Source organism: Esox lucius, chromosome 16, assembly GCF_011004845.1.
Source record: "Esox lucius isolate fEsoLuc1 chromosome 16, fEsoLuc1.pri, whole genome shotgun sequence".
Taxonomy (NCBI): Eukaryota; Metazoa; Chordata; class Actinopteri; order Esociformes; family Esocidae; genus Esox; species Esox lucius.
In genome coordinates this window covers 31777469-31801212 of record NC_047584.1, presented here as the reverse complement: position 1 = coordinate 31801212, position 23744 = coordinate 31777469, and the positions used below count along the sequence as shown (strand labels likewise).

Sequence of the window (23744 nt, the reverse complement as noted above, 5' to 3'; positions counted from 1 at the left end):
TGTGTGTGCGCTCTACATACCTGTCTTGGTGTTTCCTCCCTTGTATGCGATGCGCTGGATGGCATCGAGCAGCGCTTCCTTGTTAGCATAAGAGTTCAGTTTAAACTCAGTCCTGGCATCATCACTGAACTGTGCTATAGCAACCTATTAGAGAGAGACAAATGGAGAGATAAACAAAAGAGCTAGGCATATATATATATATATATATATATACATATATTTATATACACAGTTCTGCTTATAAGCTTGCATACCCTGGCAGAAATTGTGATATTTTGGCATTGATTTAGAAAATATGAGTGATCATGCAAGACGACCAAAGACTTCACATGACCTGGAGGCATTTTACCAAGACGAATGGGCAGCTATACCACCAGCAAGAATTTGGGGCCTCTTAGACAACTTTTACAAATGACTGCACGCTGTCATTGATGCTAAAGGGGGCCATACACAGTATTAAGAACAAAGGTAATGCAGATTCTTTTCTTTGTTGCTATGTTTTGTTTTATGATTATGCCATTCTGTTATGACCTACAGTTGAATGTGCATCCCATAAGAAATAAAAGACGTGTTTTGCCTGCTCACTCATGTTTTCTTTACAAATGGTACATATATTACCAATTCTCCAAGGGTATGCACACTTTTGAGCACAAGTGTGTATATTTATATATACATATTTATAGAGAGAGAGGGACAGGGACACAGAAAGACAGATGTACAGAGAAAAAGACATAGATGGAGAGAAAGAGGTTGAAAGAGAGATAGATAGAGATACAGAATCAGACAGAAATACAGACGAAGAAAGCACACAGCCTAGATGTTTTCACCATAAACAGGGATTATTTGACTGCTGGCTAGGGATATGGGTTAGGTTTTCCAATGTTCCGCTTAATATGCAAACACATTTAGCGTGTTAGTCTGCTCTGGGAAGCGGCGATTGGTCCGTCAGCATTTAAGTCCTGAACATTTTTAAACTAAGACATTTGCCAATAAAAAAATATTCCTTACATGTTTTAATTGGCATCTCAGCAACACACTTCAAACAACTTTGCCACAAATATACAAGAGCCACAGGGCATGTACAGTACCTGTCAATCACCCCTCTTATGAACCTTCCATTAATCTGTCCCATCTCACAATCCCCCTGTATGGTTTTCTAGTTGTCTGTCTGAGAGGCTTATTGGCCAGGACAGGATCCCACGTTACCCATCAGCCCCTGGTATGGCAGTAAGGAGATCTTGAGGACTAACGTGGCCTTACATCAAAAACCTCCTGGCTCCTCGGAAATGGGTCATAAACGTCTGAAAGAGGAGGTTTGAGGAAGATCTATGGGCTTCGTTTGGAACGTCTAGACGATGGTCTAGTCCAGCCTAATGGTCTACCTTGTGGGATGTGGTTTGGTGGTCGGCCAGTTTGGTTGACATTGGCAAGGGCTCCAACTCTAATCTCAACCCACAGACAAGACTGGCCCAGATTCTCATAGGAGCAATTGCTTTCTCAAGGATCAGTGGCTCGAACTGAATCAAGTTATTGTTATAATATGGTACCATTGAAGACCATAGGTTGGGCTGTGTTTTGGGCATTCATTTTTTCATTGGTTCTGCTGTGTGAGCCTACGGTTGAATACGTGTTGTCATTGGTCTTACTTGTGTGCCGTCCGGACCAATCAGATCCAGTGCCCCCATAGTGCTGTACAGGAAGCGGATAATCTTCTGGAAGTTGTCGTCCCCGATGCTCCAGGAGCCATCGACCAAGAACGCCAGGTCAGCTTTGGCTGCCTTGCAGACTGGGGGAGGCGGAGGGGGAGTGAGTTAGGGAGGAATTCTAAACAGACAGACAGAGGAGATGGAGTGTGGCTCTTCTATCTCATTACAACAGGCCAGCTGGTGTTGAGTGGTGATAAACAATCCCAGTAGCTGTCACTCCGTCTCCTTCAGCAGATCCTAGCTAGACCACTTCTACAAAAAGACAGATAAGATGTTCCTTTCTGCTAATTAACATTCAGCCATTGTGTTCCGCAGCCAGTGTCAGACAGATAGACTGGCAGGCAGGCAGACAGACAGACTGGCAGGGAGACTGGCAGGGAGACAGACAAACATGCAGGCAGACAGACAGACAGGCAGACAGTGTGTCTCTTGATGCATCAGGAATTGCTACAATCCGCTATATTTTATAGCCAGTCCTCCAATGCTTGTTCCGAGGTAAGCTGCACCCGAGGAGGATGAAGCACACCTAGCCAGTATTCGACACCTTGCCAGTATTCAACACCTTGCCAATCTTCGACACCCAGCCAGTCTTCGACACCTAGCCAGTATTCAACACCTTGCCAATCTTCGACACCTAGCCAGTATTCGACACCTTGCCAGTCTTCGACATGAGGAGGACCATAGCCTGCCATTGCCTGGTACGAGAAGCGTTTCAGAAACACTGGGATAGAGGAATGGCAGGAGGACTGGCTGGCCTAGATTATGTGGTTGTGAGTTTACGGTAAGCAAGATCCCGAATTCATGAGCCGTGAATAAACTGGTACAAATCCCTAAAAACCTCCAGGCGATTGATACCCTTTATCTTCCCTTCAAAATCCAAGGGAAAAGACCCAAGAACACTTCTATCTTCTCCTCCGACACAGTCGACAAGAAGTTAAGGACTTTTACTCTGTTAGGAGCTCCAGATGATATCCAGATTGGAATAGTCTTCTAAATCCTTCTGAAACAAAACAACCTTAACGTCTTAGTTTAAAATACATTGATAGAACACATTTCCACTCTATTTCAGAGCTGAAAAAAAAGTATTATTTGAATTCGGTCCGTGAATACATTGCACTTATCTCAAATCTTATGATTTAGGCTCACCTAAAAATGGGCCAAGACTTAAAACTCCCATAGGCTTGTCAGCATATTATATTTGGTAGTGTGTTTTTGAAGGTCAGTGGAGGAGGGAAGTAGCAGAGCTTTGCCTAATGTGAGCCCTAATGCATGCATATGCCTGGTAAATATGCACAGGCTGGAAGTACCCCTGGTCTGAGCTGCACTGCTTCAAGACGACACAGGAATCTGTAAAGAGTCCTTGATGGAAAACAATCTGCTTAAAAATTAAATTACAGAGAATGCAACAAACTGCCATCATGTGTTTGGTGGTTGTACTGCGTTAATTTGGTTTAAATAAGACATATTTATAGACGTGTTTCCTCGGAAAGCTGAGGTAAAGGTCAGCTGTCATAAGAGATGCAGTGTTTTAGAAAGGTCAGACTTCAGTGGGAGGAACAGAGGAAAGGTAGGTGGACAGTGGCGTGTGTGTGTGTGTGGGTGTGTGTGTGTGTGCGTGTGGGTGTGTGTGTGTGTGTGTGTGGGTGTGTGTGTGTGTGTGTGTGGGTGGGTGTGTGTGTGTGTGTGTGGGTGTGTGTGTGTGTGTGTGTGGGTGTGTGGGTGTGTGTGTGTATGTGGGTGTGTGTGTGGGCGTGTGTGTGTGTGGATGTGTGTGTGTGTGTGGGTTTGTGTGTGTGTGTGTGTGGGTGGGTGTGTGTGTGTGGATGTGTGTGTGTGTGTGGGTTTGTGTGTGTGTGTGTGTGGGTGGGTGTGTGTGTGTGGGTGTGTGTGTGTGTGGGTGTGTGTGTGTGGGTGGGTGTGTGTGTGTGGGTGTGTGTGTGTGGGTGGGTGTGTGTGTGTGGGTGTGTGTGTGTGTGTGTGTGTGTGTGTGTGGGTGGGTGTGTGTGTGGGTGTGTGTGTGTGTGTGGGTGTGTGTGTGTGTGTGGGCACCCGCAGGTCCTCATTCTTCTCTCACCTTCCCTGGCAGCGGGTATGGTCGGTAGGAGGGTCAACGTAGGGGGTGGAGTCGGCGGCAGGGTTGGGGCAGGATCTAGAAGACACAGACAGACAAGCACATTAATCATAAAGGTGCATCCATCTTGCTCCTACACACACAGACACACACACACACACACACCGAACCCAAACAACAACCCAGGCACCCCCGGGACAACGACGCCCAGAAACAATCCCGCCATTTTCGATAAGCCAGGAAGGTTTTTCTGAGGTGAGCGATGGTGGCGAAGAGGCCTGCGTTTAACTTCGGCAGCAGGGGCTTTGTAAACACCTCCTGGGGAATAGCTGTTATTTGTATCTCTGACACTGACTGAGCATCTCCTGTCCCCAAACACCTCAGTTCTCTGCACCTCATTGCCTTGCCAATGGCCTGCATCATTGGCCAGTTATTGTTACTGCTAAGTGACATTTGCGCTGCGGGGAACGGAGCCGTATCCCAAATGGCATTTCTTCCCCCTTTAGAGCACTAGCCGTGATCAAGGACACTAAGGCGCCAGACTAAATTAGGTATCTGTGCTCCGTTGGGGACGCCGCCCGAGATGCGGCGGGAATGAGCTGTGGCTCCTCATCGCCCCGCGGGTCACAGGCAGAGGGCGTACGGGGACATTTAATTGAACAGGGCGAAAGGAGAGCAGGACTCTGCCGGGATGAGTGGCGTGGTCCTCAGTCGTCACCCAAGGTTCAGGGGATTGTGGCGTTTTGGTGGATGAGCTCAGGCACCTGCTGACGGACCAATCGCCGCTTCCCAGAGCAGACTAACACGCTAAATGTGCTTGCATATTAAGCGGAATTGCTAGAGGCCAAGTAGAATCCGAAGACGGTGAGTAATAGCTTATTTCCCAGGGCCAGGGAGTGTTACTGAAGGAAGTCAGTCTATCATACGAGTCATAAAAAGAACAACAACAAAGGAGTGTGAACGAGGACACGATGGTGTTGAGCGGTCGATGTCGGCGTGGACTCCTACGTGTGGTGGCGGTGGTTGTGACGGCGGGCCCTTCCATGTCCTGCAGCCAGGTGTAAACAGAGATCTGGTACTGGCTGTTGGGCGTCAGGTCATAGAAGCACTGTCTGGACGCAGAGCCACTGACACTTACTTCCTGCTTTTGACCGCCTGGAAGACAACAACAATAATAACAACATCAAGTTGTTTCAATAAGAGCTGCAACTTTTAATGCACAATATAATAGTAAACATATGGCGTTTCAGAGGACATGGTCAATAATTCAAAAGGGAGTACATAACATTTGAATATTTTTCACACGGTTGGATGAGGGAAATAGATCAAAAGCAAATACATTCATCAACAGAAACTACGAGCAATCCTTTAAATCCTGTGAATGTCACAAGGTTTCAGAGCGGGAGGTTTTGGAGCTTGTTAACTAAAATAAGTTTTACATACTCAGTAAGCACCCTGGAAGTATTCAGTATTAACCAGTCACTCTTTCTCATATTATTATTGAGAGTTTTTACCTCAATGTCAGTTGGGCTGTTATTTGTGTGAGAGGGCTGTGTAGATCAACAGAAATAATAAATGCATCACAGTAATTGATACAATCTTATCCTGTTTTACAGAACATTGCCCTGTTGACACCCGATTTGTTTCATATTTTAGCCTCCAGAGACCCTGTGTCCGCATATAAGGATACTGTTTTAGGTTTCCTGCACCATGTATTTCATTCTGCTTAACTTAAACCTACTGAGGACAGTTGTCTGCGCCATGCTTAGATATTATACTTATCAGGTCCTACTAATCCCAAATAGCTAAGATAAATAAAAAATACATACATTATCAAAGCTCAGGTCTTAGGAGGTTAAAAGCTTTTTAAATATTGATCTGTAATAGAGCAGAATTCTCTGAAGAACTGTGTGGATCTCTAAGGTAATCGTCAATGAAGCCAAAAACAAACTGACAACAAGACTAATGTGGTCCATTTGTGAACTTCATTACATCATTATTCTTCATGCTATCTCCATTCCAAAATAAGTGATGGGTTGAGACGTGGCCATATTGGATGCAACCTCTGCGTGTGTGAATTTATTTTTGCCGTTAAAACGCTGAGAAGACACGCAGCATGCAGGCAATCTCTCTCACAAACACGCACAAGTAAAACTACAGTGAAGTGTCCCACAGCTCGGACCCTGGGACAATGAACAGAATCAGAACAGAGTAGGAAAGAACCAAGGATCTGTCACTTCTCTGTTTGTCTCTGCCCCACGGGTCCTATAATCTAATTCTCTACTTCCATGTTGCCCCAGCTGGTAGCCTATTTAATTCAGTGCACTACTTTTGATCAGAGCCCATTGTATAAAGGAGTGCACTATAATAGAGGACATGGTGCCATTTTGGATATGTTTTATGTCCTTTTCTCCATACCGTCATTCAGCTATTTCGTGCTCGTAAGGCTTTTGCTAACATCATATCCTCCTACTGGGACAATATCCTGCTTAAGTAATGAAGACAACATATATTGAATTGAAAACGAATTATGTACTATAAATCTGCTTCCAGTTTACACAAGGATATTTAATTGAATTCAGTAGGTGCTTTATTGGCATAAATGCATGGTTGCCACTGTTGCCAAAGCAAACATGTTGAGGTAGCAATTGTGATACAGTACATAAATAAATACAATGAAACTATAAAAGCACAATTCAAATAAATAAATACAGTATACCAAATTATATTGGCAATTTTACAGAGAATTATTAGGATGCAATCTAGATACAGGAATAATGTGCAGGAATAGGGAGCACAGAATTCCTAATCCAATAATTGGAAGAACCAAACCCGAACCCTGATTCATGTCTGAAACCATTCAGACACTGGCAGGTTTCCTAGATGTCAGTGGCTTCAGGCCTCTAAACAGAAGGTCACGGGTTCTAATACAGGAGCCTACAAGGGGAACATTTTGGTTATTTCCCTGAATGAGACAGTTAACCCTCATTTGTGTAGATAACGTGTTTTTAACATACTTACCTGGAAGAAAAAATACCAGGTAGAAAAAAAAAATGGATGGGAAGTTGAAACAATTTTTAAAACCCATCTATGTGGAAAATGATCTGAAGTCTTGGCAACAACATCTACTTTACACCAGGGGGTATTCAACCCAAACAGGAGCCTGATGGTTTTCTGTTCTACCTCATCATCAATGTCCCCTATCTGGTGTCCCAGGACTAAATAACTCCCTAAAAGGAGGGGTTTGCAGTGAAAAACTGGAGAAGAGTTTGCCTTGAGGGCAGAATGGAATACCCCTGTACCAGTATTACTCAGTGTTCTCAATTTAGTGTATTTTTGTTGGAAAACAGATTTCCTCAGAATTGTGGCCATGGAGGGCAAAATATATCCTTATTAGATGAATATTAGTATGACTTTGTTAACTGACAATAACTATTTTTGTAATGGCAGATGCACACACACACCAACACACACACCTTCCACACACTTGTCAAACAGGGGTAAAATAAATTGAACCTTAGAAGCGTTATTAAGTTCTCACACCCAGTAGCCATCAGAGGGCTGCCTGCCCAACTGTCAGTCACCTGTGCATCTGTAAAACCCCTCAACGTTTCAAGAGAGAACTAATTCCAGAGAGACCCACACGGAGCACGTTAAGACAAGGATGAACCAGGGGCAGGATCTGGTTTTAATATTGAAACAGATCTCCTGTGTTTATGGAGCGAGAGCAGTAGCCAGACAAAGAAGGAGAGAGGGTGAGAGAGAGAGAGAGGGAGAGGGAGAGAGAGAGAGAGGGTGAGAGAGAGAGAGAGGGTGAGAGAGGGTGAGGGTGAGAGAGGGTGAGAGAGGGTGAGAGAGGGTGAGGGTGAGAGAGAGAGAGAGAGAGAGAGGGTGAGAGAGAGAGAGAGAGCCAGAAGAAGTGGACACTTTGGTGGATTTTCAGATTATCTCCTGTGAGTTTTAAGGAGATGGAAAAAAGCAAGGCGATGAAAGAAAGTCTTGAAACTAAGAAGTGTTTCAGCAACACTATCGGAGCACAGAAGGAAAACAAGCCATCTTAATGTCCATGATAAAACACTATTTACAGAGAAAATAGTCTCTATATTACAGACACTATGTACCAGAGCTGTTCTTTTCATATGTAATCGTCCAGCTGAGAGATTGGAGGAACAGAAAACAACTCTGTATTCCCCTATTCATTCTATTCCCAACAATGGGGAACACACTGAAATTCAGCTATAACAGATAGACAACACTAAAACACACTGACATTCAGCTATAACAGATACACAACACTAAAACACACTGACATTCAGCTATAACAGATGGACAACACTAAAACACACTGACATTCAGCTATAACAGATACACAACACTAAAACACACTGACATTCAGCTATAACAGATACACAACACTAAAACACACTGACATTCAGCTACAACAGATAGACAACACTAAAACACACTGACATTCAGCTACAACAGATAGACAACACTAAAACACACTGACATTCAGCTACAACAGATAGACAACACTAAAACACACTGACATTCAGCTACAACAGATAGACAACACTAAAACACACTGACATTCAGCTACAACAGATAGACAACACTAGCTCCAACGCGGCTCCTTTACATTATAATGTAATGAAGAGTATGAAAGGGGCGGGCCGACTCACTTAGCAAAGACTGGATGACCACTCTGTATTGGCTGGCTTGACTGTGAGGCTTCCACTGGGCACACAGGCTGGACGTCCTCACCTGGTAGGTGTTCAGGTTGGCCACGCCCAGGTTCACTGAGGAGAGAACACATCACAATCACGTGGTAATCACGTCACACGACATCCTCAACGCCACCCTTGTCACGATCACATTGCGGTCTTCGTCATCACCAAAACAGCGGCCACTAACTCTGTAAAGTTGTGACATTCGTGGCGTGAGTTACTATGCTGCTTTAAGGCAATTTAGATGCTTGATCTGGCAGTAAGATACTCCTGAAAGAGCACAGCCTGAAAGCCAGGACCTGATAGAATGCATTTACATTTATTTTAAATGAATGGTTAAACTAATGCATGTAGTGTCTTTTGTTTGAAAAAGAAATGTCATCATGAATGAGCTGAAACCAACGCTGAAAAATAATCACAGTGTTGCAAACTAATAAGATAAATGTGGAGAGAGGCAGTATTGGAATAACTTATCATAATAAAACACTATAAAACAAGTTGTTTAGGTCTTTTTGTCTTTCAGGAAGGATTTAATCACATAATATAACTATAATATACTGATTAATGCTAGAATATAATCAATATAATAAAAACAAATAACTTCTGTTCAAGTTCTGAGTCCTATCCAACTCCCGTTTGTTACCAAGGAAAGGCAATAACTCTCTGCAATAGTAGGATGATTTCATAGAAAGCAATAAGGTAAAATCTATTCTCCAATATTTATGAAAGCTATTAGGAACCATAAACACTTGAAATTAGAAACAGTCTCTTTGAATTCATCTGTAAAACCACAAGCACACAGGTTTTCAAAAACAAAAGCTTGAAGAATGAATGCATTTTTCAATCTTATGAGTTATTTGTTTCCAAGGGAAGAGCCAATATGTACAAGTGAATTTTTGTTTTGGTTTTGACATCACTTCCTTTGGTTCCTGTCCATAGTGTGGTGTGCTAGTTGGCTGTAAGCCACTTGGCTTTCGGCCAAAAATTATGCCTGTAAACCATCTCATTTAAATTCTGTATTTTTGACTTTACAAGCTCGTTAGAGTCTAGTCCCTCTGTAGGTTTCTTCCTACGATAGGTTCCAACCCGACTAGGAAGTTTTTTCCAGCTACTGTGCATGAATTTATTGTTGTTGCTTGCTCTTTGTGGTTTTAGTCTGGGTGTCTGTATGAGCACTTGTGACAACTACTGTTGTAAAAAGGGCTTTATAAAATACACTTAATTTGATTCAAGGAGAGCAACGTCCAAAGGTTTGGATACAGCTGTCAGATTCCAACACATTTTGTACGTGTTGTGATGACGTTCCAGAACAGATGAACTGCTCTGCAAATCCTCTCCCAGTTCCAACATTAAAAACATATGGCAGGTGTTATATTTCTCCCTGGTGAATAATGGATGTGACAGCCTTTTCCTGTATCCCAAATTACAACCGATTTAGTGCCCTCCTCCATGTCCTTATATAACGCGTATTAATCAGCTGTATATTTGCATGGATAGACAACCTCCATGACCCACTAGGGGCACAAAACCTGTGGGGGAAAAAAAACTGAGCTATTGTGGAATTTAATAAATTAAAGGTCAAATTGAAAATGCATGAAATATTGATATGAGTCGCTGTGGTGAAAATATGCAGATACGGGAGAGAGGATGAACTCAGGAGCATGTTGGGGTTAAGGACCGAGTGCAGGGTATCGTTAGCCATTCGGGTCACACCCTGAAGCTCATCTCTCCATGCCAGTGAGTTAATGGAATAGTGTGATCTGCCCCGAATCATATGGAGTCCTGGTTCATAAACTGTATTTTATGTACAATATGTATTCATTGGTTTGTTCATTCCTACACATAATGATTCATAGATTCACTAAGACATTAATTAAAATTTTTATCGATTTGTTCATTCCTACACTGGTTGATTCATGAATGAATGAATTTCTACATTCCTACGTGCCCTGATTCCTATGTGCCCTGATTGATTCTTTACAGGTGTATAATATGTACAGATATCTACACGTGTTGCTCTGGGTCTAATGTCTCATTCTGGAGGGAGCAATGGGTTTAGTACCGTGTGTACTAGCTCAGCCCATTTGGTTCTGCATTGACCAGCAGGATTATTTACATATTACTGGTTCTTCCCATCCAGATCTGGAGGGACAAGTAGAATTATTACTGTATGTACTGATTCAGTTCAGAGGATATAGTGTCTTCATATCCTTCTGCCTTCTGAGACAGAGAATGTGTGTGTGTGGTTGTGATGTCGTTTGACTAAGCTCAAAAGAAAACAGCGCTGCTCTTGGGTGATGATACAGCAGAATTCATCTGACGCACTGTCTGACAGAAGGACGTTACCAAAAAAGACAATCTATTTGCTTTTGATGAGAAAAGCCCAAAACCATGTATTGTGTTAAGACGCACCGGCTGATAATGCATTTATATGCATAGAGGTGGCATTGCCCAGACTGCCTGTCTGCATATTGATATTCTAATCTAAGCTGTCCGTCACAGTGGTAAAATCCCCTTCAACAAACAAAGGAAATATGATTTTATGTATAATGAAAACCAAATATAAACACATTCAATAGGCGTTCACACAAAACCAAATCGCTCCTACACACAGTGAGTCTCACAGCTGTCCCGTGGTCAGACAGACAGGCACCGCGACCTTCAGTTGACGTTCCGTTAAAAGGTTAGAACGGACAGGTGCTACTTACACAACCGAGCAACATTGCAACAAATGAACAACATCTAGTCAGGGGCAGTCCTGTGGGGCACCCCCCCCCCCCCCCGCGCCCCCCACTGATAAGCAGGCTTGCAAGATAAAGTATGACATAACTGTCGCAGCAGATTAACACATCTGGTTCCACTCCTATCAGCTGAAAACAAACAGAAGTGGCTCCGAAGGGGCCTGCCATCGCCGCTGCACAGCTGAGGAGTGGATAAACGTGGACTGATCCGACAAACCCCAGGTCAGTTAAGTTTGCTTGCACAGTCCCCAGACCAGAACCTGATAGAGCATCTCTGGGGTAAGACCGACCTGGCTGTCTGAGGCGTGAATGTAACCGTCGTGCAATCAGCATGAACCTGGATAACACTGCCGCATCAGTGTAAGCTATTTCCAATACCATGTAAAATGTAAGCAAAGAAGAGTTTAGCCTGGAGGCAAAGAGGTCTGAACCATTATATTAGTATATTTCCCAGATATTGTGAGTATATTAACTAAATATTGAGAGAATTTTGACTAGATATTGGGAGTATATTTACTAGAGATTGTGAGTATATTTACTAAATACTGAGAGAGTATTGACTAGATATTGGGAGTATATTTACTAGAGATTGGGAGTATATTTCCCAGATATTGGGAATATATTTCCCAGATAATGGGAGTATATTTACTAGATATTGAAAAAGTATTGACTAGATATTGTGAGTATATTTACTCGAGATTGTGAGTATATTTCCCAGATATTGTGAGTATATTTACTAGAGATTTTGAGTATATTTACTAGATACTGAGAGAGTATTGACTAGATATTGGTAGTATATTTACTAGAGATTGGGAGTATATTTCTCAGATATTGGGAGTATATTTACTAGAGATTGGGAGTATATTTACTATATATTGGGAGTATATTTACTAGATATTGAGAGAGTATTGACTAGATATTGGGAGTATATTTCCTAGATATTGGGATTATATTTACTAGATACTGAGAGAGTATTGACTAGATATTGGGAGTATACTTACTAGAGATTGGGAGTTTATTTACTAGATATTCCCAGTATATTTACTATATATTGAGAGTATATTTACTAGATATTCACAGTCTATTTACTAGATATTCACAGTCTATTTATCAGACATTTACAATATATTTACTGTTATCCTGAACATAATCGTCAATAAAAAAAGAAAACTTTAACCACGCGGATGACAGTTGGATCGGAGATCCATTTTGAAAACAAGTGTAACTGCCAAAATGGCAGCCGGGTGTTGAAAATGTATATATTGTTTTCAGCCAAACACTTGACCACTGACCCTGAGGCATAGTAGTTTGGCATCAATCTTCCTGACTTTGAAGCATCTTCTGTCACAACCCCAATAGCTAAATCTGGCGCACACAGAGCATAGAAGAAACCCTGAACCCGGCCCATTGGTGGACAATGGATGTCATTCAGAATTCTGTCCTATTAGCAGGGTGCCGTGGTCCGACTGGTAACAGCTCTGGCTCAGTGGGTGGCTCCCAGATAGAGACCATGGTTCAATTCCCATCTCCACCCTTTGTCACTAGGTCTCCTCTTCACTTCTCTCCCTCTGATTACTACAATCAATAAAAGCCTAGAAAATAAATAAATAAAAATACAGAGGCGAATGTCCACTGTCCTTTGAAGAAAAAGAGGATCAATGTCTTACACGTCCTGGCGACGCCTGAGAGGGGTTCACTGGATCCTGTGGTGTAAGAGGCGATGACCTTCACATTATACTCCGTGTCACTCAGCAGGTTCACCAGTAGAATGGTGTTTACATCATCTCCCACAAATGTCTCCAGGGCAGTACCAGACACTGTGGATATGGGATACACAAACACAGAGAACACCTTACACCTCTGATTTATACTATAGAACTCCTTGAATCCTCTGATTTGTATTGTAGGCACCCTATTCCAATCGTAGGGCACTACTTTGGACCTGAGCCTTATGGATCAAATATGTAATAATTTAGGGCACACTCTCAGATTCTTTACACTTCCTATTCTCTAGTAGTTTCTTTATTTATAAAACTGAGATATTTTCCTCTCAGTGTCTGCACTACACCCAAATCAAGGCTTCTGTTAACAACGAAACAGTGTCTGATACACCAGGCAGTTTAATGGTGTTAAGACTCCTATGTTCGCTTTATATAAAGAAATATAAAGACAAAAATAACCTGTTAAAGATCAAATTAATTAATTAAATCATGTTGCTTATTCAACAAGTGGGTGTGAATTGACCAGGAGTGTGACATAACTGAACTTTATTGTAGGGTTTATGTAACTTGTGTGTGTGTGTCAATGTGTGTTTCTGTGTGTTTGTTTATTAGAGCAGGTACTGTATGTGATTAGCAGCTGTGTATCCGAGCAGATGCATATACAAATGAAAGGAAAAACCAACATGAAGTGTCTCAGGAAGGTGATGTGCACAATCTGCCAGAACAGCTTCAATGTGTCTTGGCATATATTCTATTAATCTCTGGATCATTCTCTAGACCCGTCTCTAGACCCGTCTCTGGAACCGCCTCTGGATCAGTCTCTGGAGCCGTCTCTGGATCAGTCTCTAGACCAGTCTAGACAAGTCTCTGGATCAGTCTCTAGACCAGTCTGGATCAGTCTCTAGACCAGTCTAGACATGTCTCTGGATCAGTCTCCAGACCGGTCTCTGGATCAGTCTCTAGACCGGTCTCTGTATCAGTCTCTGGATCAGTCACTAGACCAGTCACTAGACCAGTCTCTGGATCAGTCTCTAGACCAGTCTCTGGATCAGTCTCTCGATCAGTCTCTAGACCATTCTCTGGATCAGTCTCTGGAGCAATCTCTGGATCAGTCTCTAGACCAGTCTAGACAAGTCTCTGGATCAGTCTAGACAAGTCTCTGGATCAGTCTCTAGACCAGTCTCTGTATCAGTCTCTGGAGCAGTCTCTGGATCAGTGTCAAGACCAGTCTAGACAAGTCTCTGGATCAGTCACTAGACCCGTCACTAGACCAGTCGCTAGACCAGTCTCTGGATCAGTCTCTGGATCAGTCTCTGGATCAGTCTCTAGACCAGTCTCTAGACCAGTCTCTGGATCAGTCTCTGGAGCAATCTCTGGATCAGTCTCTAGACCAGTCTAGACAAGTCTCTGGATCAGTTACTAGAACAGCCTAGACAAGTCTCTGGATCAGTCTTTAGACCAGTCTCTGGATCAGTCTCTAGAACCAGTCACTAGACCAGTCTCTGGATCAGTCTCTAGATCAGTCTTTGGATCAGTCTCTGGATCAGTCTCTGGATCAGTCTCTAGACAAGTCTCTGTATCAGTCTCTGGAGCAGTCTCTGGATCAGTCTCTCGATCAGTCTCTAGACCATTCTCTGGATCAGTCTCTGGAGCAATCTCTGGATCAGTCTCTAGACCAGTCTAGACAAGTCTCTGGATCAGTCTAGACAAGTCTCTGGATCAGTCTCTAGACCAGTCTCTGTATCAGTCTCTGGAGCAGTCTCTGGATCAGTGTCAAGACCAGTCTAGACAAGTCTCTGGATCAGTCACTAGACCCGTCACTAGACCAGTCGCTAGACCAGTCTCTGGATCAGTCTCTGGATCAGTCTCTGGATCAGTCTCTAGACCAGTCTCTAGACCAGTCTCTGGATCAGTCTCTGGAGCAATCTCTGGATCAGTCTCTAGACCAGTCTAGACAAGTCTCTGGATCAGTTACTAGAACAGCCTAGACAAGTCTCTGGATCAGTCTTTAGACCAGTCTCTGGATCAGTCTCTAGAACCAGTCACTAGACCAGTCTCTGGATCAGTCTCTAGATCAGTCTTTGGATCAGTCTCTGGATCAGTCTCTGGATCAGTCTCTAGACAAGTCTCTGTATCAGTCTCTGGAGCAGTCTCTGGATCAGTGTCAAGACCAGTCTAGACAAGTCTCTGGATCAGTCACTAGACCCGTCACTAGACCAGTCGCTAGACCAGTCTCTGGATCAGTCTCTGGATCAGTCTCTGGATCCGTCTCTAGACCAGTCTCTAGACCAGTCTCTGGATCAGTCTCTGGAGCAATCTCTGGATCAGTCTCTAGACCAGTCTAGACAAGTCTCTGGATCAGTTACTAGACCAGCCTAGACAAGTCTCTGGATCAGTCTTTAGACCAGTCTCTGGATCAGTCTCTAGAACCAGTCACTAGACCAGTCTCTGGATCAGTCTCTAGACCAGTCTCTGGATCAGTCTCTGGATCAGTCACTAGACCAGTCACTAGACCAGTCTCTCGATCAGTCTCTAGACCAGTCTCTGGATCAGTCTCTGGATCAGTCTCTAGACCAGTCTAGACAAGTCTCTGGATCAGTCACTAGACCAGTCACTAGACCAGTCTCTGGATCAGTCTCTGGATCAGTCTCTGGAGCAATCTCGGGGATCAGTCTCTAGACCAGTCTCTGGATCAGTCTCTGGAGCAATCTCTGGATCAGTCTCTAGACCAGTTTAGACAAGTTTCTGGATCAGTCACTAGACCAGTCACTAGACCAGTCACTAGACCAGTCACTAGACCAGTCTCTGGATCAGTCTCTGGAGCAATCTCGGGGATCAGTCTCTAGACCAGTCTCTGGATCAGTCTCTGGAGCAATCTCTGGATCAGTCTCTAGACCAGTTTAGACAAGTTTCTGGATCAGTCACTAGACCAGTCACTAGACCAGTCACTAGACCAGTCTCTGGATCAGTCTCTGGATCAGTCTATAGACCAGTCTCTGGATCAGTCTCTGGAGCAATCTCTGGATCAGTCTCTAGACCAGTCTAGACAAGTCTCTGGATAAGTCACTAGACCAGTCACTAGACAAGTCTCTGGATCAGTTACTAGACCAGTCACTAGACCAGTCTCTCAATCAGTCTCTGGATCAGTCTCTAGACCAGTCTAGACAAGTCTCTTGATCAGTCTTTAGACCAGTCTCTGGATCAGTCTCTAGACCAGTCTCTGGATCAGTCACTAGACCAGTCTCTGGATCAGTCACTAGACCAGTCTCTGGATCTCTCACTGGCAGGATGGAACACAATTTTTTTAAAGATATTCCCCCATTGGGTGTTTTGATGTGTTAGCGTTAGGGGTTAGGGATTAGGGTTAGATCTAAATTGGGTTTAGATCTGGTGACTCCAAATGCCATACCCAGCCAACATGTACATGTGGGCCCCATATGGGTTACAAAGGGGCTGCATGGGTACCAAGTGGACATGGGCTGGAACTGGGCAAAACGTCTTGGCCCCTTATGGGATATGAGCGGGCAAAGTGGGCATGGGATGGAAGTAGGCGATTTATATGGGCTTCATGTGGGTTACCTAACATGAGCCCCACATGGAAAGCCCATGTGGGCCAACTCTAAGGGCTCCATAGGGGATATAAGTGGGCAGAGTGGGCATGGGATGGAAGTAGGCGGGTTATGTGGGCCCCCTATGGGTTACCTAACATGAGCCCCACATGGAAAGCCCATGTGGGCCAACTCTATGGACCCCATAGGTGATATAAGTGGGCAGGGTGGGCATGAGGTGGAACTGGGTTTCATTTCTTGGGCCCCATATGGGTCCTTCAACATGGGCCCACATGGGAAGCCCAAGTAGGCTGACCGTGTGGGCCCAGTAAGGGATAAGAATGGACTAAGTGGGCATTGGCTGGAAGTAGACAAGTTGTGTAGGCCCCATGTGGGTTCTGTAACATGCGCCCCACATGGGAAGGCCATGTGGGCCTACTCTGTGGGCCCCACAAGGGATCTAATTGGGCAAAGTCGGCATGGGGGGGAACTTGGTGATAATATTTGGGGCCCATGTGGTTCCAGTAACATGGGCCCTACATGGTAAGCCCATGTGGACCGACTCTATGGACCCCATAGGGGATATAAGTGGGTAGGGTGGGTATGGGGTGGAACTGGGTAACATTGTCTGGGACCCAAATTTTGTCAGTAACATGAGCCTCCCATGGAAAGCCCATGTGGGCCAACTCTAAGGGCCCCATAGGGGATATAAGTGGGCAGAGTGGGCATGGGATGGAAGTAGGCAGGTTATGTGGGCCCCATATGGGTTACCTAACATGAGCCCCACATGGAAAGCCCATGTGGGCCAACTCTATGGACCCCATAGGAGATATAAGTGGGCGGGGTGGGCATGGGGTGGAACTGGGTATCATTTCTTGGGCCCATGTGGTTCCAGTAACATGGGCCCACATGGGAAGCCCAAGTAGGGTGACCGTGTGGGCCCTGTAAGGGATAAGAGTGGACTATGTGGGCATTGGTTGGAAGTAGGCAAGTTGTGTGGGCCCCATGTGGGTTCTGTAACATGCACCCCACATGGGAAGGCCATGTGGGCCTACTCCATGGGCCCCACAAGGGATCTAATTGGGTATAGTCAGCATGGGGTGGAACTTGGTGATAATATTTGGGGCCCATGTTGCTTTATAATTTTTTTTTTTTTGTATTTTTAGTATTTTCTGCAGTTATGCTCACCCCAAATGTGCACAAATGTTGTAAAAATGGGGCAGCAGTTCAGAACCCAAATTTTGGGTACACACTGGCCCCAGGATTTAGCAAACCAAATTTGATGCATGTACGTATTGGGGAAACATTTTCCTCTTTTTTTAGAGCACAAAGGGTGTTCAAGTAGTGCTATACTGGCCAAAGGTTAGACAGCTTTCTAATGCTGTGTGGTTTTTTTATGTTTTTTTTTTTTCTGCTAAACTCTGTTGCATTTATTGTTTGCATTTTAAAAACATCAAAATCCCAGTTAAACATTGGTGGACTATCTTTTATAATCATAATTAACGTAAATACAGACATGATGATACATGGACATGTGACACATTCTCAGGTCAGAATAAAACAGTGTATAAACCCTGATTAAAATCTACAGGCTATATTTTGCTTCTTAGTAACTCTGTGACTGAAGACATAAAAGCAGCAGAAGTCAGGTGTGCTGTAACAAGGTGAAATGCGCCTCAATCTTTTTTGGACCGACTGCCACTGGTGTGAGACTGGATTGCTCGGTATTCATACAGTCAATATTACAGTAATATTGGTATGGTTTCTGCTTTTCCTCTGGACTACATGCATTTCATTTGCTTGGGCATTGTGTGTAAATTGATTGCTCTGTGGTTTAAGGGGCCATTGCAATGTCGGGTTCCATCTTCTGTCCTTTTTGCCATCTCTGATCACTTGAAACTGTGTAGACAAAGCTTAACCCGGAGCTTCTCCAGAAAGCCAAGATCTTTGTCTGAGTACAGCCAGTGGAAGGCTACAGAATTCAGGCAGTTTTTATTATATAAAGGGCCAGTTGTGCTTTTTCAAAGATTGCCCAATCTACATTACAAAAACTTCCTGGTTTTGTCATGTGCTATGAGAATACTTCTGACTCCTCTGTGTAGAGAGTTCTGTGGTTTTGCCAGAAAGTTGTTAAGATTCTTTGTTACCAACTTTGCTAAGATACATGGGACAACATTTCTGGTTAACAATACACACAGTATTATACATTTAACAGATGATGCTGAAAAATATGGCCCTCTGGATTCAGTTTCATGTTTTCCTTTTGAGAATTATTTGGGACAGTTGAAAAAAATGGTGAGAAGACCACAGGGTCCTATGCAACAAATTGTCAGAAGTGTCTATGAAAGGCAATTATTTCCTCACATGTCGAAAGACATGCCTGAAGGTGTTGAGCTGAAACAGCCCCATGCATCTGGACCACTGCCAACAGATTTTTCCATGCATCAGGGTGTTCAATATAAGATGTATAAACTCAAAGACACAATCATCTCAAACTTCAGTGGTTCCAATTGTTTTGAACTGGGGGGCAGAGTTGCAATTGTGAGGAATATTGTGCATTCCACTGCAGAAACACATGTAGTGTATGAACTTTTTGAGACAGGGGCATGATTTTTCAACTACCCCATTGATTCGGCATGTCTTGGAGTTTGTTTACTATCAAAAATGTCTGGTCAGCTTGCCAGTGCTCCAGTAACAGACTTCACAAAACCACTGCTGTTATTTCCTCTTCAGAAAATGTTTGTGGCTTTGCCTCAGCTACACAGCACATAACATGATGAACTTTGCAGGATGCCCTCATTCAGTGTGGTGGAGTTTGTGGATGAAATTGACCCTGATGGCTGCAATAAGGTGGACATCATTCCATCAGAGTGGTTCAAGGGCACTGACGGAAAATTATGCTGGTGGCCACCAGCCACACTGCTCAATGTGACCAAGGCCGTGAAAAAGGGCACACCACCAGCTCAAAACTGGATTCTGTGTAATGTGCGTGTGATGGGGAATGCAGGTAACTTTAATTTTCCTCATTAACTACTGCTCTATTTCCTTTACTTACTTTAAAGCCCCTGTGATCCCCAACTCAAGTATTTTTTTTGTGTTGATTTTTCTCTACTGGGTTCTCTGAGCTAATTGGTCACAGGCTGGTGTAGCTGCAGATCATCTTTCCAAACAAGCAGGATGACACCAAACTTGATTCATTCAATTAAATTGATTTCAGTCCTCACATATTGTGATAGTTGTAGGTGTGCTCTCGTTTGTTTGGATACATGCAACCACACTATCCCTCTGCAGATTAGACATCTGCTTCATATTATGTATACTGTATGTGCATGTTTTTTTCAATTAAAACTGCTACATACAGATGTGCACTGTGATTCTCTCTGCAGCTCATGACTGTGTGACAGCAGAGGAAGACTGACTTGTTTAAAAGCAGTGACACTTCTATCAAGTGAATTCCTGACCATGACTTTGCGCATTTACAGCCATGATTGTATTTTACAACGTTCATTGTATTTTACAGCTACTTATGCGAAGGCCAGGGTAAAGCTACATCAAGCTGAGTATACATCAGACCTGACAGACACCGAAGATGGCTTGATAAAGAGAAAGTAGGTTTTTGTGGGGGAATATAGGTTAAAAGTAATTTCCATAATATAGAGGCAGTAGGTATGGTTTACCTTATATATCTTCATATTAACCTCTCTAGGGCAAGGTCAAAACTCTTCCAGAGTCAGAGCAAGCAACTAGAATCAAGTAAGCATTCTGATTCAGAGGACCAACTTCCTCCCACTCCCCCAAAAAAACTCCTTTGGCCAGCAGCAAAAAAAATGACCAGCCGGATCACCATCCCCACTGCCCAGCAAGTCGCTAGTTCCACTGTCCAACAGATCGCCAGTTCCACTGCCCAGCGAGTCGCCAGTTCCACTGTCCAGCAGATCGCCAGCCCCACTGCCCAGCGAGTCGCCAGTTCCACTGTCCAGCAGATCGCCATCCCCACTGCCCAGCGAGTCGCCAGTTCCACTGTCCAGCAGATCACCAGCCCCACTGTCCAGCAGATCGCCAGTTCCACTGTCCAGCAGATCGCCAGCCCCACTATCCAGCGAGTCGCCAGTTCCACTGTCCAGCAGATCGCCAGCCCCACTGCCCAGCGAGTCGCCAGTTCCACTGTCCAGCAGATCGCCAGCCCCACTGTCCAGCAGATCGCCAGTTCCACTGTCCAGCAGATCGCCAGCCCCACTGTCCAGCAGATCGCCAGCCCCACTGCCCAGCGAGTCGCCAGTTCCACTGTCCAGCAGATCGCCAGCCCCACTGCCCAGCGAGTCGCCAGCCCCACTGTCCAGCAGATCGCCAGCCCCACTGTCCAGCAGATCGCCAGTTCCACTGCCCAGCGAGTCGGCAGTTCCACTGTCCAGCAGATCGCCAGCCCCACTGCCCAGCGAGTCGCCTGTTCCACTGCCCAGCGAGTCGCCAGTTCCGCTGTCCAGCAGATAGCCAGCCCCACTGCCCAGAGGTTTGCAAGCCCCAGTTGTGAAGCCATGGTCTCTAAACTTCTTACAATTGTAGAAGAAATTAAGGAGACCCAGAAGGTTCATGGTAAGATGCTAAATGTCCTGCTTAAGAAGCAAGATACATCAGTGATGGAGGTTCCTGATGGTGTGGTCTTCCCGCTGCAAACTCAAGAAGATGTTGAGGTGCTTGAGGAGCAACTGGGGGACCGCAGTCTAATGTCTGCTGTTGTAAGTTATTTTTGTTTTGTTTTTTTAACTTTTTTCCAAATTGATTTGCATTAGCCTACAAAATTAAAATGTATTACATTACAGTAAATTACACAAAGGCTACAATTTCAAATGTTTAGTTGACTTTCTGGCTGAATTTTTTAATCTTTGAAGCTTATGGTCTTGGCAATTAATGTAAGCCTTTTTCTCCTTTTTGCTCTCATCCCTAGGTTGCCATGGTGGCAGATATAGGGGGCACAAATGTAGATGATGCAACTAGGCGAATGATGAAATACATTCTGTCAAACGAGCTGGCATTGGACTATAACATGTTTGGCCGTCACGGGAAAAAGAAGTTTAAGGACTTGTGTCTTTTCAATGTTGTGTATGGTAAGTAAATTAGAGAAGTTCTTCAACTAATTAAAATAATTTGTTTAAGAACATTCCATCTGCAGGGATTAAAGTTCACAGTCGCCCTGAGAAATGAGAGGACAAAAATTACAATGTGCGCTTTTGTTTTGCAGGGCTCGATAGTTCAAGTGTTTCACTCGTATTCGAGACTAAAAATAGAAGTGTGCGAACTGTAAAATGTATTTAGGGGCACGTGTGCGAATAAAGAGTGTAATAAAATTCCGCTGAAGCCGATAATTCTTTCGCTGGGCGCATTTCCTCTGCGGCAGTGCCCCTAGGCCCAAGGAGTCGAGGTCCGCAGGCTTTTTTTTAAATCACTTTTGTAAAAAGCGTCTGTCTTGCAGTCAAACCACTTTGTTTTACAGAGGCTCTTAAGAAGAATTCATTGACGGCACAGGTGAACCAGCAGGAGGCAGAGAGGGCACTGTCGAAATGGTTCACTGGGGCAAGAGACAGAGGAGGACGAAGGGCATTCAGACAGCCAGTGCCAAATTAAACAGTACTGAGCAGTGGTAGAATATGAGTGAGTGCTGAAAATGTTTATTCAGGTACAAGTACAGTTAAACTGTTAAAATATTACTCAGTTACAAGACAAAATGTTGACACACTTGTTACATGGTTTTTTTTGAACAATTATTTTCATTACCAATGAATCTGTTGATCATTTTGTCTGTTATCAGCAAAATATTCTTAAATAAAAAGTTAAAATCAGAATGTGGCCATTTTTTAAATTAGATAGAGCCTGACTCATACTGGTTGGTGATTAATAATTTCCTTTTTTTTTATTAATTGTTGCAGCTCTAGGTTGGATGTTTATTCAAACTGTTCTCAGTACTCAATTAGGATTTTTTAAAGCATATCTTGCCCAGCTGGGGCCCATCTAAAACCTGGTGTAATCCTGCCTTAAACCCACAGGGGCAATTGGCTTGGGGCCAACATGGAACCCACGGACTATCCCACTTGCAACCCATATTTCAGCCCATACTGTCCCCATGTAGGCCCCACATAGAATTTAAAGCTGGGACCAAGATGGTTCTTGTCTGTTTTGCCCAGCTGGGGCCCATCTAAAACCTGGTGTAATCCTGCCTTAAACTCACAGGGGCAATTGGCTTGGGGCCAACATGGAACCCACAGACTATCCCACTTGCAACCCATATTTCAGCCCATACTGTCCCCATGTAGGCCCCACATAGGATTTAAAGCTGGGACCAAGATGGTTCTTGTCTGTTTTGCCCAGCTGGGGCCCATCTAAAACCTGGTGTAATCCTGCCTTAAACTCACAGGGGCAATTGGCTTGGGGCCAACATGGAACCCGCGGACAATCCCATATGGGTATGATCTGACAATCCCACCTGGGGCCCATGATTCTGCCCACTTTATACCCACATGGGCCCCACATAAAAATGTTGGCTGGGTAGTATTTGATTTACATCATTTACATACTCATTAAAACAATTCAGTGACCCCAAGTGCCCTGTGGATGGGGGCATTGTAATCCTGGAAGAGAACCAATACCGAACCCTCTTTCAAAGTCACTTTCCTCTTGTCATCTTGATTCAATGCATGACTGGATGTTAATTGCTTATTTGCATGAAGCAGCACACCTGTATGCATTTGTTATTCATTTATTCTGGATTTTCATTTAATGCGTTAAATGTCTTATATATATATATTTAAGACATGTGGGCTTGTGGTTTGTGGCAGAAAGGCATCTTTACACCAAGCTTTGACGCGGTGTATTGGGCATTGAGCATTAAAATACGATGTGAGGTCAGGCCTGTGGCATACGGCTCGATACACCACAGCTTTCAGCCAATCAGCAAAAGATCTGAAGCACCCATGCAATAAATGTGTTGTATTATAACAGGTGTTAAGGGGTGCATGTGTGTATTATAACAGGTGTTAGTGGGTACATGTGTGTATTATAACAGGTGTTTGTGGGTACATGTGTGTATTATAACAGGTGTTAATGGGTACATGTGTGTATTTTAACAGGTGTGTATTATAACAGGTGTTAGTGGGTACATGTGTGTATTATAACAGGTGTTAGTGGGTACATGTGTGTATTATAACAGGTGTTTGTGGGTACATGTGTGTATTATAA

At 43.9% G+C, this 23744-nt stretch overlaps 2 protein-coding genes across 11 annotated transcripts in view; one reads left to right on the top strand and one right to left on the bottom strand.

The window, feature by feature from the left end:
- Positions 1-23744, bottom strand: part of col14a1a (collagen, type XIV, alpha 1a) — a 123232-nt gene that overhangs the window by 48881 nt on the left and 50607 nt on the right. For all 6 annotated transcript variants that reach the window (XM_020054968.3, XM_013137931.4, XM_020054966.3 and 3 more), the window contains 6 exons: positions 12913-13062; positions 8460-8576; positions 4786-4932; positions 3781-3855; positions 1647-1786; positions 21-144 (listed from right to left, as the gene is read on the bottom strand). In XM_020054968.3, coding sequence (XP_019910527.3) covers positions 21-144; positions 1647-1786; positions 3781-3855; positions 4786-4932; positions 8460-8576; positions 12913-13062 — 753 coding nt within the window. The remainder of the gene's footprint in view (positions 1-20; positions 145-1646; positions 1787-3780; positions 3856-4785; positions 4933-8459; positions 8577-12912; positions 13063-23744) is intronic.
- LOC114841032 (coiled-coil domain-containing protein 8 homolog) lies at positions 11348-23687 on the top strand. 5 transcript variants are annotated; one of them, XM_034286912.1, is made up of 6 exons: positions 11348-11467; positions 19304-19521; positions 20035-20122; positions 20221-21250; positions 21460-21619; positions 22006-23687. In XM_034286912.1, exons 2-6 carry the CDS (start codon positions 19305-19307, stop codon positions 22134-22136), a joined length of 1626 nt encoding a protein of 541 aa, XP_034142803.1. In that variant the 5' UTR covers positions 11348-11467; position 19304; the 3' UTR covers positions 22137-23687. The 5 variants fall into 5 exon arrangements, with proteins under 5 accessions (XP_034142803.1, XP_034142805.1, XP_034142801.1 ...); XM_034286914.1 differs by having other exon boundaries at positions 11348-11524; XM_034286910.1 differs by lacking the exon at positions 11348-11467 and adding an exon at positions 11519-11605.

Coding starts and splice junctions, on each gene's coding strand:
- LOC114841032 (XM_034286910.1), top strand. CDS start 11,577: ATGAACCTGGATAACACTGCCGCATCAGT. Junction 11,606..19,303: donor GATAACACTGCCGCATCAGT/GTAAGCTATTTC, acceptor TGAACTTTGCAG/GATGCCCTCATTCAGTGTGG. Junction 19,522..20,034: donor GCGTGTGATGGGGAATGCAG/GTAACTTTAATT, acceptor TGTATTTTACAG/CTACTTATGCGAAGGCCAGG.